Raw genomic sequence first — 14,985 nt, 5'->3', positions numbered from 1 at the left:
AGAAGAGCCAGGTCTTTGGCTTTGATGCTCAGTTACTGTTACTAAAACTATCTGCACTTAAAGAGATACCAAATCAGTGTCACCAGCTCCATTTTAGGGTCTTAAACCAATAGCTGGCATTGCAGCAGGGATTGTGTGCATTTGTTTGGCTTGGGGAACTAGAAGCAAAGGGAAGAAAAAATACTGCGATCTCCTGTTCTGCAGCATCCAGTTTTGTCTGTGCTTCTGGGTTTAATGAGGTAGCTGGTGGCAATCAGAGGTGCTCTCTCTTCCCATTGCAACACTAGGATGAACCCCCCAGTGATCTTAAATTCCTCCTCTGGCTGCCCTTTCCTCATGACTAGAGTGAAACGAGGCAATAACCTCATTTGATTTGCACATCCCACAAAACTTGCCAGTGAGGTTAGAGACCTCTGCGCAGCTGATTTAAGCCTGCTGGTTCTGGGTCAGTTTCTTCTTCATAAACTGCATAGAGGTATGCTGCAGACCCCCCAGGTTGGAAACCACTGAAGTAGATGAATTTTGGAAATGCTGTGCTGATGGATTTAAAGAAGAAACAATCTGTTCATGCAGTATAAGAGATACAAATATGAGCGAACAGCATGGCTGTATAGCTTTATTTTTGAAACTGTGCAAGTAGAGTTCTAAATATGGTATTTTGGGCCCAGTTCCTAACAAGATCCCAGATATGGCAGATTACAGGCACTTCAGCAATAAGGACTAAAGCTGATCAAGTGAACTTCACATAACTATGAGCTGAGAACTTAAAGAACATAGAGTGTGTCAGTCATGTCCCAGAGGGCTGTCATGTCCCAGCACAGGCTGATAGCACAGACCGATAGCAGAGACCACAGAGCTGAAGTACCATGTATAGAAGAATGATGCAGACCTGAGCTGTGATCCGAAGAGGGAAGCAGTTGGATTTATGGGCTTGTACATTCGTGCTGTTAGTGTACCTATTAACAAACAATGTAGATCATTCCTACTAGCTATCTTGAATTTCTTGGAAAATTGTTTTTTGGATATTGCTAAAATTATGTTGTCTTTTGTTTGTCAGTAAGGAAAATAATGGTAACAGTCAAAAGACTTTGGACAACTCTCTTAGAATCTAGATAGCAATATGGCCATTTTGTTGGGTTTGGATTTGACAACCTGATATTGGCATTAATCCGAAAAGTTAGTAGTCATCTGCTCTTCCCCTCCACAATACTAATACAGATAGGTGTCCGCAGGAGATAATGGCACTGCCTGGACAGTACACGCTCACACTTACCACACTCACAAAGCTGTGAGTCAAATGAAGCCCTGAAGGCTACTTAATCACCTAAATTGAAGCACAGAAGAAGTGCTGTGGCTCTAGTGACTGTCATGGAAGTCAGTAGGTTTACCTCATTATTTTAGTTTCCTTTTTTTAACTATTGCTTTCAAATGGTCTGTATTTTATTTTGTTTCATTTTGTTGTTATTGTTTTATTTTGTTTCTTTATTTCCAGTGGGATTGTTCTTAAATAACAGATTTTATAGTCAGTCTGGTAGAGGTGTTACACTCAAAACATTATTTATGGGCAAAGAAGAAATACCTTATAGATAAAGCCAAGAATTCATTATTAGTATCATTTAAATTTTAACAGTGTAATGGAAGAATCATTATTAGTTGAGATCTAATTATTACAGAAAATAATACTTCTGTGCAGAAAAAGTTTCAACAATAATAATAATGTCAAAATTGTTCTACATGCACTTCTTAGTTTCTTCTGTTTTCCTGGTATTTTGGTCACCCTCCCCCTGCTCCTGAGGATGCTGGGTTGGACCCGGGCCTTTTCAGTCTGGAGGGGGTCAGTGGGGGCATTACAGTGTGTCATTGGTATCTGGAGTCCTTTGCTGGGAGGGTTATGATGTTCACCTTGATGGTTTCTTTTTCCTCACTCTGGAGTCTACTTGAGGTCATTTTTGTGTTTGCTAACACACTTTTAGACCTTGCATTTTCTTCACTGATCTGAAGCTCCACACTGCAGATAAGTTGACTGTACACAGCACCTTTCACGTATGTCAGGTACTTCTTTGTTCTCCTTGTTATCCCTACAAGCAGTTTTGTACAGCCCCGGTTCTGCATTTCTTTAGCTGACCACTGGTGAGTTGCTCATAGCCGTGGAGTCTCCAATGCCAGCCTGTGCCCATCTTTTATCATCCCCTGTCTGCCCTCCTCTGTGCTGCATCCCATATCTTCACTTCTAGATACCTTCTGTCCTCCCAGGCTGGTATTTCAGTATACTACATAATAGTGTTTAAGTTGTAAAACCGTGGTGGCACCATAAAAAGGATAAAAAAATTACAACAGATTAGCTGTAGCCACCTGGTCAATTAGAAAAGTCGCTGTTGTGGCTGAACCCGATAAAGTGAAGCTGTGGGCAGGTCAAGAACAGTTCAGACAGGGCAAGCCTGACAAGCCTTGGTCCTGAGACCTTGCAAACTCAGTACAAAGCCTGTAACCTGTTACTAGCAATGGCAATACCGTAGTACGGGGCTATAGGGTAACAAAGGTCATGATACAATTCAGGCATGCTTCACAGTATGGGGTATATGTGTAGAAAATGTGAAATAATATATACATGAAAGGTAGCCATAGTTTGAAGTGTCAAATATGTATTTTTCTAATGGGCTCTCCACTCACCTGTCTCTTAGAATATAAGCAGTAGCACACTGTTGGGGTTGGATCTCTCTGTTTTACTTTTGTTTTATGAAATTTTTTCCAGTCTCAGTAGTTGCTTGCTGAAACAAATAATACAGTAAGTTGCACGTCTGACAGAACTGGCATTCTGGTTACTCATTATCAGGTAATATTCATACAGATCAATAAAAATGCTGAACTTTTTTATAAAACTCAGATGCAAAGACACAGTCCAATACAAAATTCTGTAAAAATTGTCTGTAAATCAGCAAAAGGCACTGCAGGAGCACTGGGGCAAGGCAAGAGCAGGAGGCTGGATTTATGGTCCCATGTTTACTTATTTCTAATGCAGAGTCCACAGTTTTCCATTCGTTTATCTTCAGGAATGCGTAATGTATTTCTTCCTATTTATTCCTGGGTGAGAGCATGTATGAATTAACATGAGACACAAGTCCAGAGATATATATTAGATACTGTGAACTGAGAGAGTACACTCATAAAATTTTTATCTTTGGGCACTTTTTGAATGTCTGCTGACTGCAAGGGGATGTTTGCAGGTGCAGTGTAAGGATTGTGCAGCTGGGCACTTATTACCATAGCTCGTGACCAGGGTTGCATGCATTGCATTAGTGATAAGGGAAAAGGAAAGCATCCTTATTTCTCTTATCTTCTGCATCTGTAAATTGGCACTTTCTCTATCACTGTGGACATTAAGAACCAGGTGCAGAGGGTCAGGTTTTCTCCTTGCTTGTACTCCTGTTAATCCATTTAGCTCAGTATCATGATATGTTAGCAGAAATCAGCTGCTGCTAGTGTTTGGGTCATGCTATTCCCTGCTGATAAAACTCCTCCATTTCCCTTCCACTGTCGAAGCTTAGCAATTCTTGGAAGTTAGTCATATATAGAGAGTTATCTTTCAGAGATGACACTTAGTTTTGAATTTTTTTTTTTTTTTTCATTACCTTGGTAGGAAACTTTCCAGTCTTATAAAACTGAAAAGAATTGGAATTGGTTCTCTTGGGGAGATGGCTGTGCTGGAATGGTTTTCATGTGAAGGAAGCACAAGACACAGAGCTCCTCACATTTCAGATTCCTTTATTTTACTTTTAGCAATTCAAGTGCTTGTTGCAGTAGCTGGTGGGATACAAATCCAGGTGTATGCATGGGAACAGGGCCAGTATGTTTTTAGCAGCAGACCACCAACAGTCTGCCGCATGAGAGTAACCACTCTGGCAGTAATTGTACTGATTCCAGCACTAGTGCTCAGCTTTCAGTTTTGGCTGTAATGAGCCGCACTATTATACCCATTTTCAAGTGACCGATGGTGGGCGCACATAACCAAGCAAAAAAATTCCTTTAAATGCAGCTCCTTCTCAGCTGTGTAACCGCATGCTACCAAAATACGCGTAATAATAGGTAAGAGCTTCCACATTTCCAGCATTACCTTGTCAGCTGAAATACAGCAGTGGAGAAAACTGTTTGGATTGATTCAGACACTTTATGCTGAAGGGCCTGCACTCGCAGGGAGTGTTTATTTAGATGTTTTAAGGCCAAATACTGAAAACACCCTATGAGTTGAACAAGTAGAATACAAATATATGAAAGGTCTGAAGAGGTCAGGCCTCATTTACCAATTTCTTGCCTGTAAACTGTTTGCCAAATGCGTAACAGGCGTTGTAACCAGTAATGCAAGGTTGCTGTATAGGTATTTGTATGCTTAGGTTATTTAGGTGGGTCAGTGGGTTCAATGTTGTCATTCTGAAGTGAACTTTTAAACACATAATTACATGGAACTGAAGTAAAAATCATATTGTAATACCTAATATAAACAAGGTATTCTATTTCAAGTGGTTAAAGTCAAACTTAAATTAAGAAAATCTAATAATGGGAGGCTTAAAAATAGAACCTTTCCCTTTTATTAATTTAAGCCATTTTAAAGGGCAAAAATAGACCATGAAAGCTTTTATTTAGGCTCTTACTTTTCTTTTTTTAACAGGACTGGGAGTTTCCACATTTTATGGGTGATGTTGAAGTGAATCTTCCAGGCTTGCCATCTGCACACATGCAGTTCAAAGTACCCTATTTCCAGAAGATCCTCAAAGAGGAATATCACATACATATAACAGGTATGTAATCTTACAGATTGTCACAAAGTCACACAGTGAACTGCTTCTGTGTAATACATGTATGTTAACATGTTCCTAACCACATACTTTGTCTGTGTGTATGTCCCAGATTACTATTTTTCTATCTGTTTATCTGTCTATATCCATATCATCTATATATAAACATCTCTGGGAAATGAGGAACCTGTATCTTACGACTCAGAGAGGACTGCTGTTTTTTATGGATTTCAGCAACTTCTTGTGACACTAAGTAATATCTTGTGTAGCTTCAGAGATCTTTTATCTGAAATTACTCTCTCGGGGAATTAGTGACTTGTTTAATTTTCGAATCTCTTATGTGTTCAGATGCCTTTGCTATGATTTATGCTAATATCTTTTCATAACTTCGGTCATTCTCATCTGGCAAAGGCCACTCATAACCGTACTTCCATCAGTCATCTAACCAGAAGCAGACAGTTAAATAACCTCAAATAAAATAGAATTGCAGTTATTCAAATGGATGGTACATATAGATAAAAAGTACCTGATTCTTGCATACCGTGAGACATTATTTTAATAACAGTAGGGAATGAAAAAGAGAAGGTTAAACAGGGATAAATATTTTGGTTTTACCTTCAGGCTATGCTCTCTCTATATCGGGAAAAGGTGGATAATAATGGATAGCAAAAGCATGCAGGTGTGAATTGATAGGGGTCTTTAACTGGTAATATAAACAGTCACAGCACGTGATACTGTACAGGAATAAGATAGATGAGAGCATCCAATGACACGGCCATATGAAACTCCTGCAGAGCAGGGACAAAAAGAGCATTCAGAGATGATACAAAGGTAAGGCCAAGAGCTAGCAGGGGAGTCACAAGCCCACCAGGCAGCAAAAGCCAAGGGAAGAAAATGTGCCAAGGAGGAAAGAATGATGAATCCAGGACTCAGTTGAGATAGGCTAAATAAAGGCTCAGAAAAAGCATTTTCAGCAGAGAAGACAGAAATCTGAGTGATCACATTGAAAAGCAGAAAAGAAGAGAAAATGAGTGCAAAAGTTACCTGCTGGCTATTGAATGAGGGAAAGCAAATGGGCCAATAGGAATACAGGTGGAGGGATGGAAAGTTTTTCAAAACTGAATGTAGGTGCCCTGTTGGAATACTGAGAGAGAACAGCCAGCCAGCAAGAAGAAGGGCTGTGGCAGGTCTGAGTGAGACCGTTTGAGCCACTGGTGGTTTATAGAACAGGATGAAGTAAACAATCTCATGGTCAGTGGCTAGCAGGTGTAGGGTGAAAGAAGATGGGATGTGTACATGAATAACACATTTTTCTCTCCCAGGTGACCAAAAAGGGAAAGGAGAGGGGGAAAAAAGAGCATAAGCACCAACCATTTGATGTGAATTATAAGCATGGTATTCAGGGATAGTGAAAAAGATGTTTTTTCCTACTTCTCAAGACTAGAGCATGAATTTGGAGGGGCTCAGTCCCACAAGGTTCCCAGGTGCTCTGCAGTTATTTTGTTGTATAAGGAGAAGTAGTGGAATGGGTACACAGACATGTATGAACGACGACTGAGGCATGGTAGGGTTGGCTGTGCCATCATACAGAAACTCAGGATATTATTAATATAGATGAAAACCAATGGGTGATAGAAGAGGGACTGAAGGGCAAAGAACAGTTTTGCATTGTAGAAGAGACAGGGATATTGATGACAATTGGGGAAGAGCAAAGAATAAGGAACAGCAAAGAACATAAATTAGGGATCAGAAACACAACTGCTAGCAATGCTGCTGTTTGAAAACAGACCAACCGACATAAACCAATATTTATGCATTGGAGAGTCTTCTGCAGAGACGACTGGAGGCCTTTCTGATTTTCTGGCAAGAAGGCATTCTTTTAATGAGAATGAGCTAATGAATAGGGGCTGAGGAATATTTTTCCCTGCCTAGCATTAACAAGATCCATTTATTAGATTCACTAGACAAATCAATCCATTTGACTGCACATCACATAGTCTGTCTACTGAGTGCCTGTTTTATCTCGGTGCTACACCACCCTTTAGGAGATCTAATAAACAGCCATAACACATGGCACAAGAACCTTCCTTTGGGTAAGTTTTGCTTGAACCATCTGTTCTTGCCATCAGTTCTTGTCTTAGGTTAGGGTATCATCTTGGATCCTTTTCAAGCTCTAGTTATTGTGTGGATGTGTAGATACTTGTAATTTTCTGCTCAAATCAAGGAGCTAATAAAAGAAAGAAAGAACTGGTTCAATATATATATGGCAAGATGAACATAATCCAGTCTGAAATAAGGGTAGAGAGTGATGCACAAATGCAACTGCAGCAGACGACACAGGGGTAGAACATTGATAACGGCAGTAAGCCCACTGTATTTAAGCTCTGTTTAATACATGGGATCCAGAATGTTAAATTTAACCATAGGACTTCTTTTAGTAACAAGCAGGAAAAGAAGATTAAGGCCTGAATATCATTTATTTTAGTGTTTTCTCTAGGGATGAGGTCAGGCTGTAAATCTTTGAACTGTGCCCTGATTTGGAGAAACCTGAAACCCTTTTCTCCCAAACAGCAAGGAGGAAGAAAGCATGGCTGAAATACCATTTGCCATATTTTTCCTGGCAAATTTTATTCTTCATCAGTTCTTTTACAGTCTGTTTTGGTCACTGTTGATTGATACAAATTGAGCAGCCCTAGGACTCCCCTGAGCAGCCCTGTTCAGTCCTGTGTTGCTCTAATGAGCAACAGTCCCACAAAGAAGCAGTGAAGGGACATTCAGAGAAGTAAAGGACTTCAAACTGCCTTTCTGTGGGTGTGTGCTTAACAGCTTCATGCAAGTTCTATGCAGATGAAGGATTTCACAGTTACATGATCTGTGTTACCAGCTCTCCTGATTTGGTCGCAAGTCAAGACTGTTGGGGTTTTTTGTTTTGGGTTGTGTTTTTTTCTATTTTGTCTTAAAGTCTTAGCTGCTGACTTCAGTGACTATGTGAGAATTTTGGCTTTTATATTTTTTAAAAATAAGGCTCATGATTGCAGACACAAAAATGAAATGTTGTTTCTGCATAATTCCGTGTCTAAACAAGCAGATAAGTAAAACAGTACTAAGTGCATTATTTTTATCCCATCTTGCTACTTCAAACTAATAACATGCCTTCTTAGGCTTGACTTGTGATATGGGAATACTGTAAGTTGTCAGTAATGTTGAATTAACATCTGCAGCCTGTAGCTGATATTCTTCAGTGTAATTTTAAATTTACTGTCAAAAGCATATCTTATTTTTACTGGTAACTGAGTACCATGTTTTACTCAAATTTCTTTGCATCTAGGAACTCCTAGCAAGCATCTACTCAGTATTAAATGTTTTTATCCTGTTTTGGTAGCTGCTTTTATCTATGAACATCAAAAATAACTTGGATTCCTGCATCTGCTTAACTTGTCTGGATTTTCCTTGACAGATGGTTCACTGCAATGTGTGTGTTTTCCTTCTTGGGCTGCTTTTTATGAAAATACATAGTCTATCCTAGTTTCTATAATACCCAGGGAAATTTGTAAAACTTAAAAGTAAATTTTGTTACTTCAGATTCTTTCACGGTTAAAAGGCACTAGGGGGCCTGACTGGTACCCTTTAATAGCAGCACTGGAGATCCAAAAGCATCTGCTGCCAAGTGTGTGGATGTTTCAAATAGGAAATGTTAAGGTTTGGGTATCAAAACAGATGGGAGATGTTTCTGGCTGATTATAAACATGTTTCCGAGTGCTGATCTAGCCAGAGTGCCCTTCCACCCAAAGGATGGCAGGTGAGTGCGTGGCATGGCTGGCTTGTGGAGTTAAACCAAAAGTGTGTCTAAATTCAGGCCAAGCATCGCCTATGCAGGGAAGCCTGAGGGAGTTCATGGGCAAAAATAGGAAGGTTAGAGGTGAAAACAAAGCTGTCCGTGCACACAGATGTGAAAAAAACCTCAGAGGATTTGCAGTTTAGTTCAGCTATGAGTGGTCTATATGCATGTATGTAGCTAATAACACTAACGTGACAGAAGATATGAAAAATGTTACGGAGATACCTGAATGTTTTACAGAGGTGTCTGAAGGTTTTTCGACACAAATTGCAATTGAGATGAGAGTCTAAAGTCGGCGTTTCATACACTAGCCTCTGGCTGCGGTTGCACAGCATGAGGCCACTTGAGTCTATCCTTAATAAGTGGGATTTTCACATTTCCTCTTGACCTCAGGAGAGATGCTGAGGACTGGCTTCTACATGAGATCTCTATTTTTTAGGACATGACCGCTCTGTTACAGAGCAGACATACAAAATTAAAAATGCTCCAGAATCAGCAGCTGGTTTGGGATATTTGGACCTGTGGGATCTGCCTCAGTTGCCCAGCAGATCACTTGCATGTGGGATTGTGGACTAGTTGCTGAACCCCTTGTAGGCCTTATCAGCCTCTTTAAAAACGACCACTGCCCAAACATCTTGTTCAGCTGGCAGAAATAGGTGCCTTTCTGGAAAAAGAAAAATCCATACCTCTTTCAGCACAAGAAGGGCCCTGGCATTCACATGCAGGGCACTCTTGTGCATTGAAGACTCTGGGTATAATTCTTTGTGGAAATGTTTGACTAACCTTCCAATCTTGAGACCTAATCTTGCTACATCCTTCCATTTCAAATTGTGTCTATGAAAAATCCACCAGCTTTAAGAAGGTCTAAATGGTGCCAGGTACATGTCAGTATTCTTGGCCATACAGACCACTGGGGTAGAACCAACCCTAGGGCAGTAGTGGTACTGATCCTACAGAAACTGGTTAAGAGACAAATGACTTCATAATGTGGGACTTCATTTTCCTTATCACTTTTAATCTGTAATGCAAAGTGAAGTGCTGTAAAATAAATTATATTTTTAAGAAAATTAATATCTATAGCTTCATAATATATTTATTCTGACTCTTTGCAAAACTATAAGCTTGAGCTTGCTTATGCGCAAGGTGAGAGGTCAGGAGTAACTTCTAATTTATCAAGCTTATTTCCTGTAGAAGCTTGATATATGACTAAAAGTTTGCTTTAAAAAGCATTACTCTAAAATTAAGTTGCAATATACAATCATTTCATATACATAGATTATACACATGTGTAATGTTAAAGCTTGGTCAGTATAATAAATCTCAAAAATTATTTGTCATGGGGAATTATCAAATAGATGTTTTGTGAGTGGAGACTGTCAGGCCTCTTGGTTCAAGTCTGTTTCAACACATCACTGATCTAGAAGGATTGCTTGGTAAAATGGGGCTTATTTGGCTATCACACCTGCTACTACAGCAGTAAAGTACATGTCTTGGAAGAAGGATAGACAGCAGAGGACACTGTATTCTAGAAAGACGCAAATACTTTCTGTGAGTAACCAAGACAGCACTAACTCCCAGTCATTTTGTGTCTAAGGAGATTAATGCAGCCTTTGGCTACAGGGAATACTGAGTAGGTGTAGGAAGATGTCACTGTGTTCATATATGGTTATAGACTGTTAGTCATATCCAGTGTTTGCTTGTGGTGGCAACAGTGTTCAAAAGAAAAGGAAAAATCATAGAGCTCATTGAGCATGGAAGTGATGCAGAGGATGGAAAAATTGTCTAGAAATGAGAAATTTAAGGAGTTTGGAGAAGATCCACTATAGAATAGGGGCAAGTCTCAGGCAAGTGCCTGCTGCTTAGATATACAGGCTGTGGTTCATCTTAGTTAACTGGGGTTTCTGCATTGAAGCTGTTTAAGCACCCTTTATAGACCACGCTGACCCAATGATCCCAACAGCAGAGCTTAGGGCTGTGCTCCTGCCTGCCTAGCTCTGTCTAGGAACTGAGTGAAGGAGTTTCAAGTTCATTCTTTTTATGAAACAGGAATAATTGAAATGCATATCTCTCTTGTATCAGGTGAGCACTCAAATTCTTAACATGAGGGCGAAGCCTTTCTTAGACAGGTCCATCTAGAAAAGATCCACAATTATGAAACCACAGTGTAGGATAGATACTACATGAAGCCTGAGATCAAGCAACTGGGTACCTCTATCTAGCATGTGCAGTGTTTTCTGCTAGCTTCTTAGTCAACTTCTTCACCAGCTGCAGCCTGCCATCTCAAGTCCTACTCCTTAGGTGGCTTGCTCTACACATGTCACATGACAATGCGGTTGCTGTGAAATCTACTGGATGCCATCATGCCTAGAGAGGAGGTAGGTCATAGCTCAGCATTGCAATGTCTAAGTTTCCTTTGTAAATCATACCTTAAACCTATAATCAAGAAAACTGTAATGGTGTCTTTTGGCCTTTGTAAAGGCCATCTCAATAATGTTCCCATTTCTTTATGCTTCATATTTTGACCTTTCAATTGTCTTTTTTCTCCTGTTCCCTTCACTCTTGCCATGTATAGCTGAAGGGAAAGAGCAATAATGGTCCTACATGAGTTTTTTTCCCTTCCTACTATCCCTGGGGTCTAGCAGATCTCTTTGGAGATCTCTGTCTCAGCTCTGCAGAAATGCAAAGTACCAAGGATAATATTTTGATGAAGTGCATAACAAAAGAAGTGGAAGGGCTTTTTGGGTGGTCTTATGATACATTGTCTTGGGAAAAGAATATGGCTTAAGTAATTAATTTTGGGGCAATGCAGCAAGAGATTGCTTTCTGGTTGAAACACAGAGTAATATTTGATGACAAATTATTGTTTCAAAAAGTGCCCAAGAGAAAAACCGTAACAGAAAGAAAGTTTTGAATGCAGTAAATCATGTTTTATTTCAAACTGGCCATAGATAAACAGATAATGGTTCTAATATTTGTTTCATTGTCATTTGTTTTTAGCCTCTTTTCCTAAGGAAATGGGAATTATGTGATCATGTTCTCTGTGTGGATTGGTCTCACTCTGTCTCTATCCAACACTCAGTCAGCATCAAATAACTTTTGAACCCAGGGCCAGTTTCAAAAACATTTTTCAGAGGCCAGGAATCTGAAAAACAGTGACATTATCATTGTGTCCTAAGAAATGGTGGTTAGGTAAAGAAGAATCATCTGTGATAGTGCCCAGCTGAGGAGAAGGCAGGGAGAAGTCAGCTATTATATTCTGTTTGACAGCAGCCAATTGATCAGTGAATATGTGTGTCCCGGCCCGCCCACCAACACCCACTATGCAAGATACATTCTGTCTCTGTCTGTTGAAAGGTCATACATGATGGGGAAGCCAGGGTTATTCTGATGGAGAGAAACACAGGAAATGCAGGGCAGAAAACCACAGGAAACAACATCAAAATAGACTGTATTGTTCGTTAGTGTATTTCATATTTTAACATAATTTTCAGTGTCTTGGTGCTGATTTAAGGAATTTAAATATTATAAAATGTGGTGATAATCATCTAAAACCATAATTTTCTGTAACGGATTGATTATAATATTGATGAAAACACGGCAAAAAGATAGAGGAGTTATGAATAGGAGTTATGTAAAGAAGAATGTCTGCAAGGTCTTTTCAGTGCAGTTTGATTTCTGAATGGTGACAATAGCACAAGAGAATGAACATACTTGTTCATTTTCAGGATAGGTATAATCTATACTGAAGAGAACTATTAAACACAATTGCTGAAATACAAGGAATGACTATCCTTACCCTCCTAGAGCATTCTGGTCATACAATTTGAACACAGACTTTCAGGAACTGGAATCCATTTATTCTTTACCAGGCCAATGACATAAGTCCTTTGATAGATACTCTGATACTTTCATTTTCTTTTTCGCTTGAAACGTATTTAAATATGATTCCATTATAGACCAATATAATTCATCACCAGCAGGAACATTCCTCCATGAATGTCCTTTTACATAATGCTGACATGTAGATTTGCTGGGTTCTTGGGTAGTACCAGTCATCACTGCACAGGTAAGATCTTAACATATATCCAGCTAGAATGTAAGAGATGCTTTGACTATGAAAATAGTATAATTTGTTTTGTGTATTCATAGAATAATTTGGTTAGAAGGAGCACCAGGAGTTCATCTGTTCCAACACCCTACTCAAAGCAGGGCCAACTTTGTAATTGCATAAAGTTATCATCTTTAACATCTTTTGGATGCCTGGAGGAAGCATACAAAAGACTAGTTTTAAATACTAAAAGGAGAAAGGTTTCCTTCTCCAGTGTTGCAGGAGCTTAATGTAGGCTGTGAGTCACTCCTTGGAGGAGTCTCTCACTACGCAGACTATAGGAGAAGCTAAGCTGACTCCCCTCCCAAGACTACAGTCAGCCCTTGCTATTTCTTGAGGGTGTAATATCTCTAAATCACAGTTTATCCAGTTGCCCCCACCTGAATATCTCTGCACACCATGGTTGGTATATCAAAAAATATATACTCTTAAAATGTACACAATTACCAACCCCAAAAACTTCAGTCACTTCAGTCATTACTGACATATAAACAGTTCTATCAAATATGGCCTTTTCATGAAAAATTCCCATGTGAATATTTTCTAAGCCCAGGAATTAATGCTTTTTCAGGTTTATGAATCTATACCATATCACCTAGTGCTTTAATCAACAGGTGACCTGCAAACTGCAATGTGAATTCAGTTGATATACTACCGTGCTTGTTTTACAAAATTATTTTATTATGTGCCCAGATGTAATTGTGAAATACTAAGGGATATTCAGCATAAATCTGACTACGGTGGAAATTTTATTACAACTTTGCTTTGCAGATTAATAAAAAAAGAATTTTTTTTCTCTGAGTAGCTTTTACATATGACTGTATTTGTACTGTTTCTAAAATGGATATATCAGATGACAGAACTTTCTTTTTCCAAACAGGCAAATGGTTTAACTATGGAATTATCTTCCTTGTTTTGATCTTGGATCTGAATATGTGGAAGAATCAAATATTTTACAAACCTCATGAATATGGTCAATATATCGGTCCTGGACAGAAGATCTATACAGTGAAGGACTCAGAAAGCTTGAAAGACCTTAATAGAACTAAGTTATCTTGGGAGTGGAGATCGAATAACACTAACCCATTGACCAACCGGACCTATGCTGAAGGAGACATGTTCTTGCACAGCAGATTCACAGGCTCTAGCCTTGATGTCAAATGCCTGGCTTTTATTCCAAGTTTGCTGGCTTTTGCTTTGTTTGGTTTCTTCATCTGGTTCTTTGGGCGATTTCAGAAAACTGACCAAGGCATGGAGAATTTAGACAAATCATACACAAGAATGAAACGAAAGTCACCGTCAGATATGGGAATGACACGAGAAAATACACAGGTGTTAGTAGAAGAACCATTAAGTTTACAAGAACCGCATCTGGTATCCATAAAATCAGACTTAAGTGAAATAGTTTTTAATTCTTCTCTCCTAACTTCTGAAAACTTGAACGCACAACTGAATGAGCAAGATAGCCCTTTGCAGCCAGTACCAGAGTCCTCTGTCCCTAAGAGCAATCATGTGACATAGAGGAAAGTACCCAGGAAAATCAGTTTAAATAAGCAGTTGCTATAAGATTTCAGTTTTACCTTTTGTAAGTTAAGATTTACATAGTGTTTAGAATAAGAAACTCAACCTATACCAAAAGGTGCTCAGCATGCTTTTTCTAGGAATTTTGTTTTTTATTTGTATTATAGTACGTGCCTACTGTATATCTAACATTCCTTTATAGATTGCTTCCCAAAATTGCACAAGCTATTTATTAATACATTACCTTAACTGTATAATAGTGTATTAGATGATTAATTGCAGGTATAAAATCCTACCGTGGTGGTGCCTTGAGACATTAAACTGTTTTTTAACTCAACACCAGATGTATAGCACAGTTCTTCTAATCTATTTTGCAAAGCTTTTTTGTATATGGTTATTTCAAGTATCATTTGATGTCTTGACAGAGGAGATAAATATAGTTATTCCTAAAGAAGGGTTTCTGTTAGGACATCACAACTTGACTTTGTTATTTACTCATCTGTGAAGTCAGTGACTTTGATGACCGGACTGCAGAGAAGCATGTTGATTACCTTTTAATTTTTGCTGGCTAGCTGCCAAACACAAATACAGATTCATTATGCGGTAAACAGCAGAGTGATAATACAGCATGGGTCACTACTTGTGAAAATATGACTTTCTCTATCAGTAATAGCAATTAGGTGATAATGCCTAATTATATTTTTCCTAATTAAAGATAAACTGCTCCT

At 38.9% G+C, this 14,985-nt stretch overlaps 1 protein-coding gene across 1 annotated transcript in view; it reads left to right on the top strand.

Annotated features, from left to right (window-relative positions):
- TMEM117 (transmembrane protein 117) overlaps window positions 1-14,257 on the top strand; it is a 219,885-nt gene extending 205,628 nt beyond the window's left edge. The window contains exons 6-7 of the mRNA XM_074169008.1: window positions 4,664-4,793; window positions 13,617-14,257. Of these exons, the coding sequence (XP_074025109.1) occupies window positions 4,664-4,793; window positions 13,617-14,257 (771 nt within the window). The remainder of the gene's footprint in view (window positions 1-4,663; window positions 4,794-13,616) is intronic.
- The last annotated feature ends 728 nt before the right edge of the window (window positions 14,258-14,985 follow it).

This window comes from Numenius arquata, chromosome 2, assembly GCF_964106895.1.
Source record: "Numenius arquata chromosome 2, bNumArq3.hap1.1, whole genome shotgun sequence".
NCBI lineage: Eukaryota > Metazoa > Chordata > Aves > Charadriiformes > Scolopacidae > Numenius > Numenius arquata.
The sequence above is the reverse complement of the archived record's forward strand: the minus strand, read 5'-3'. Positions and strand labels throughout refer to the sequence as shown.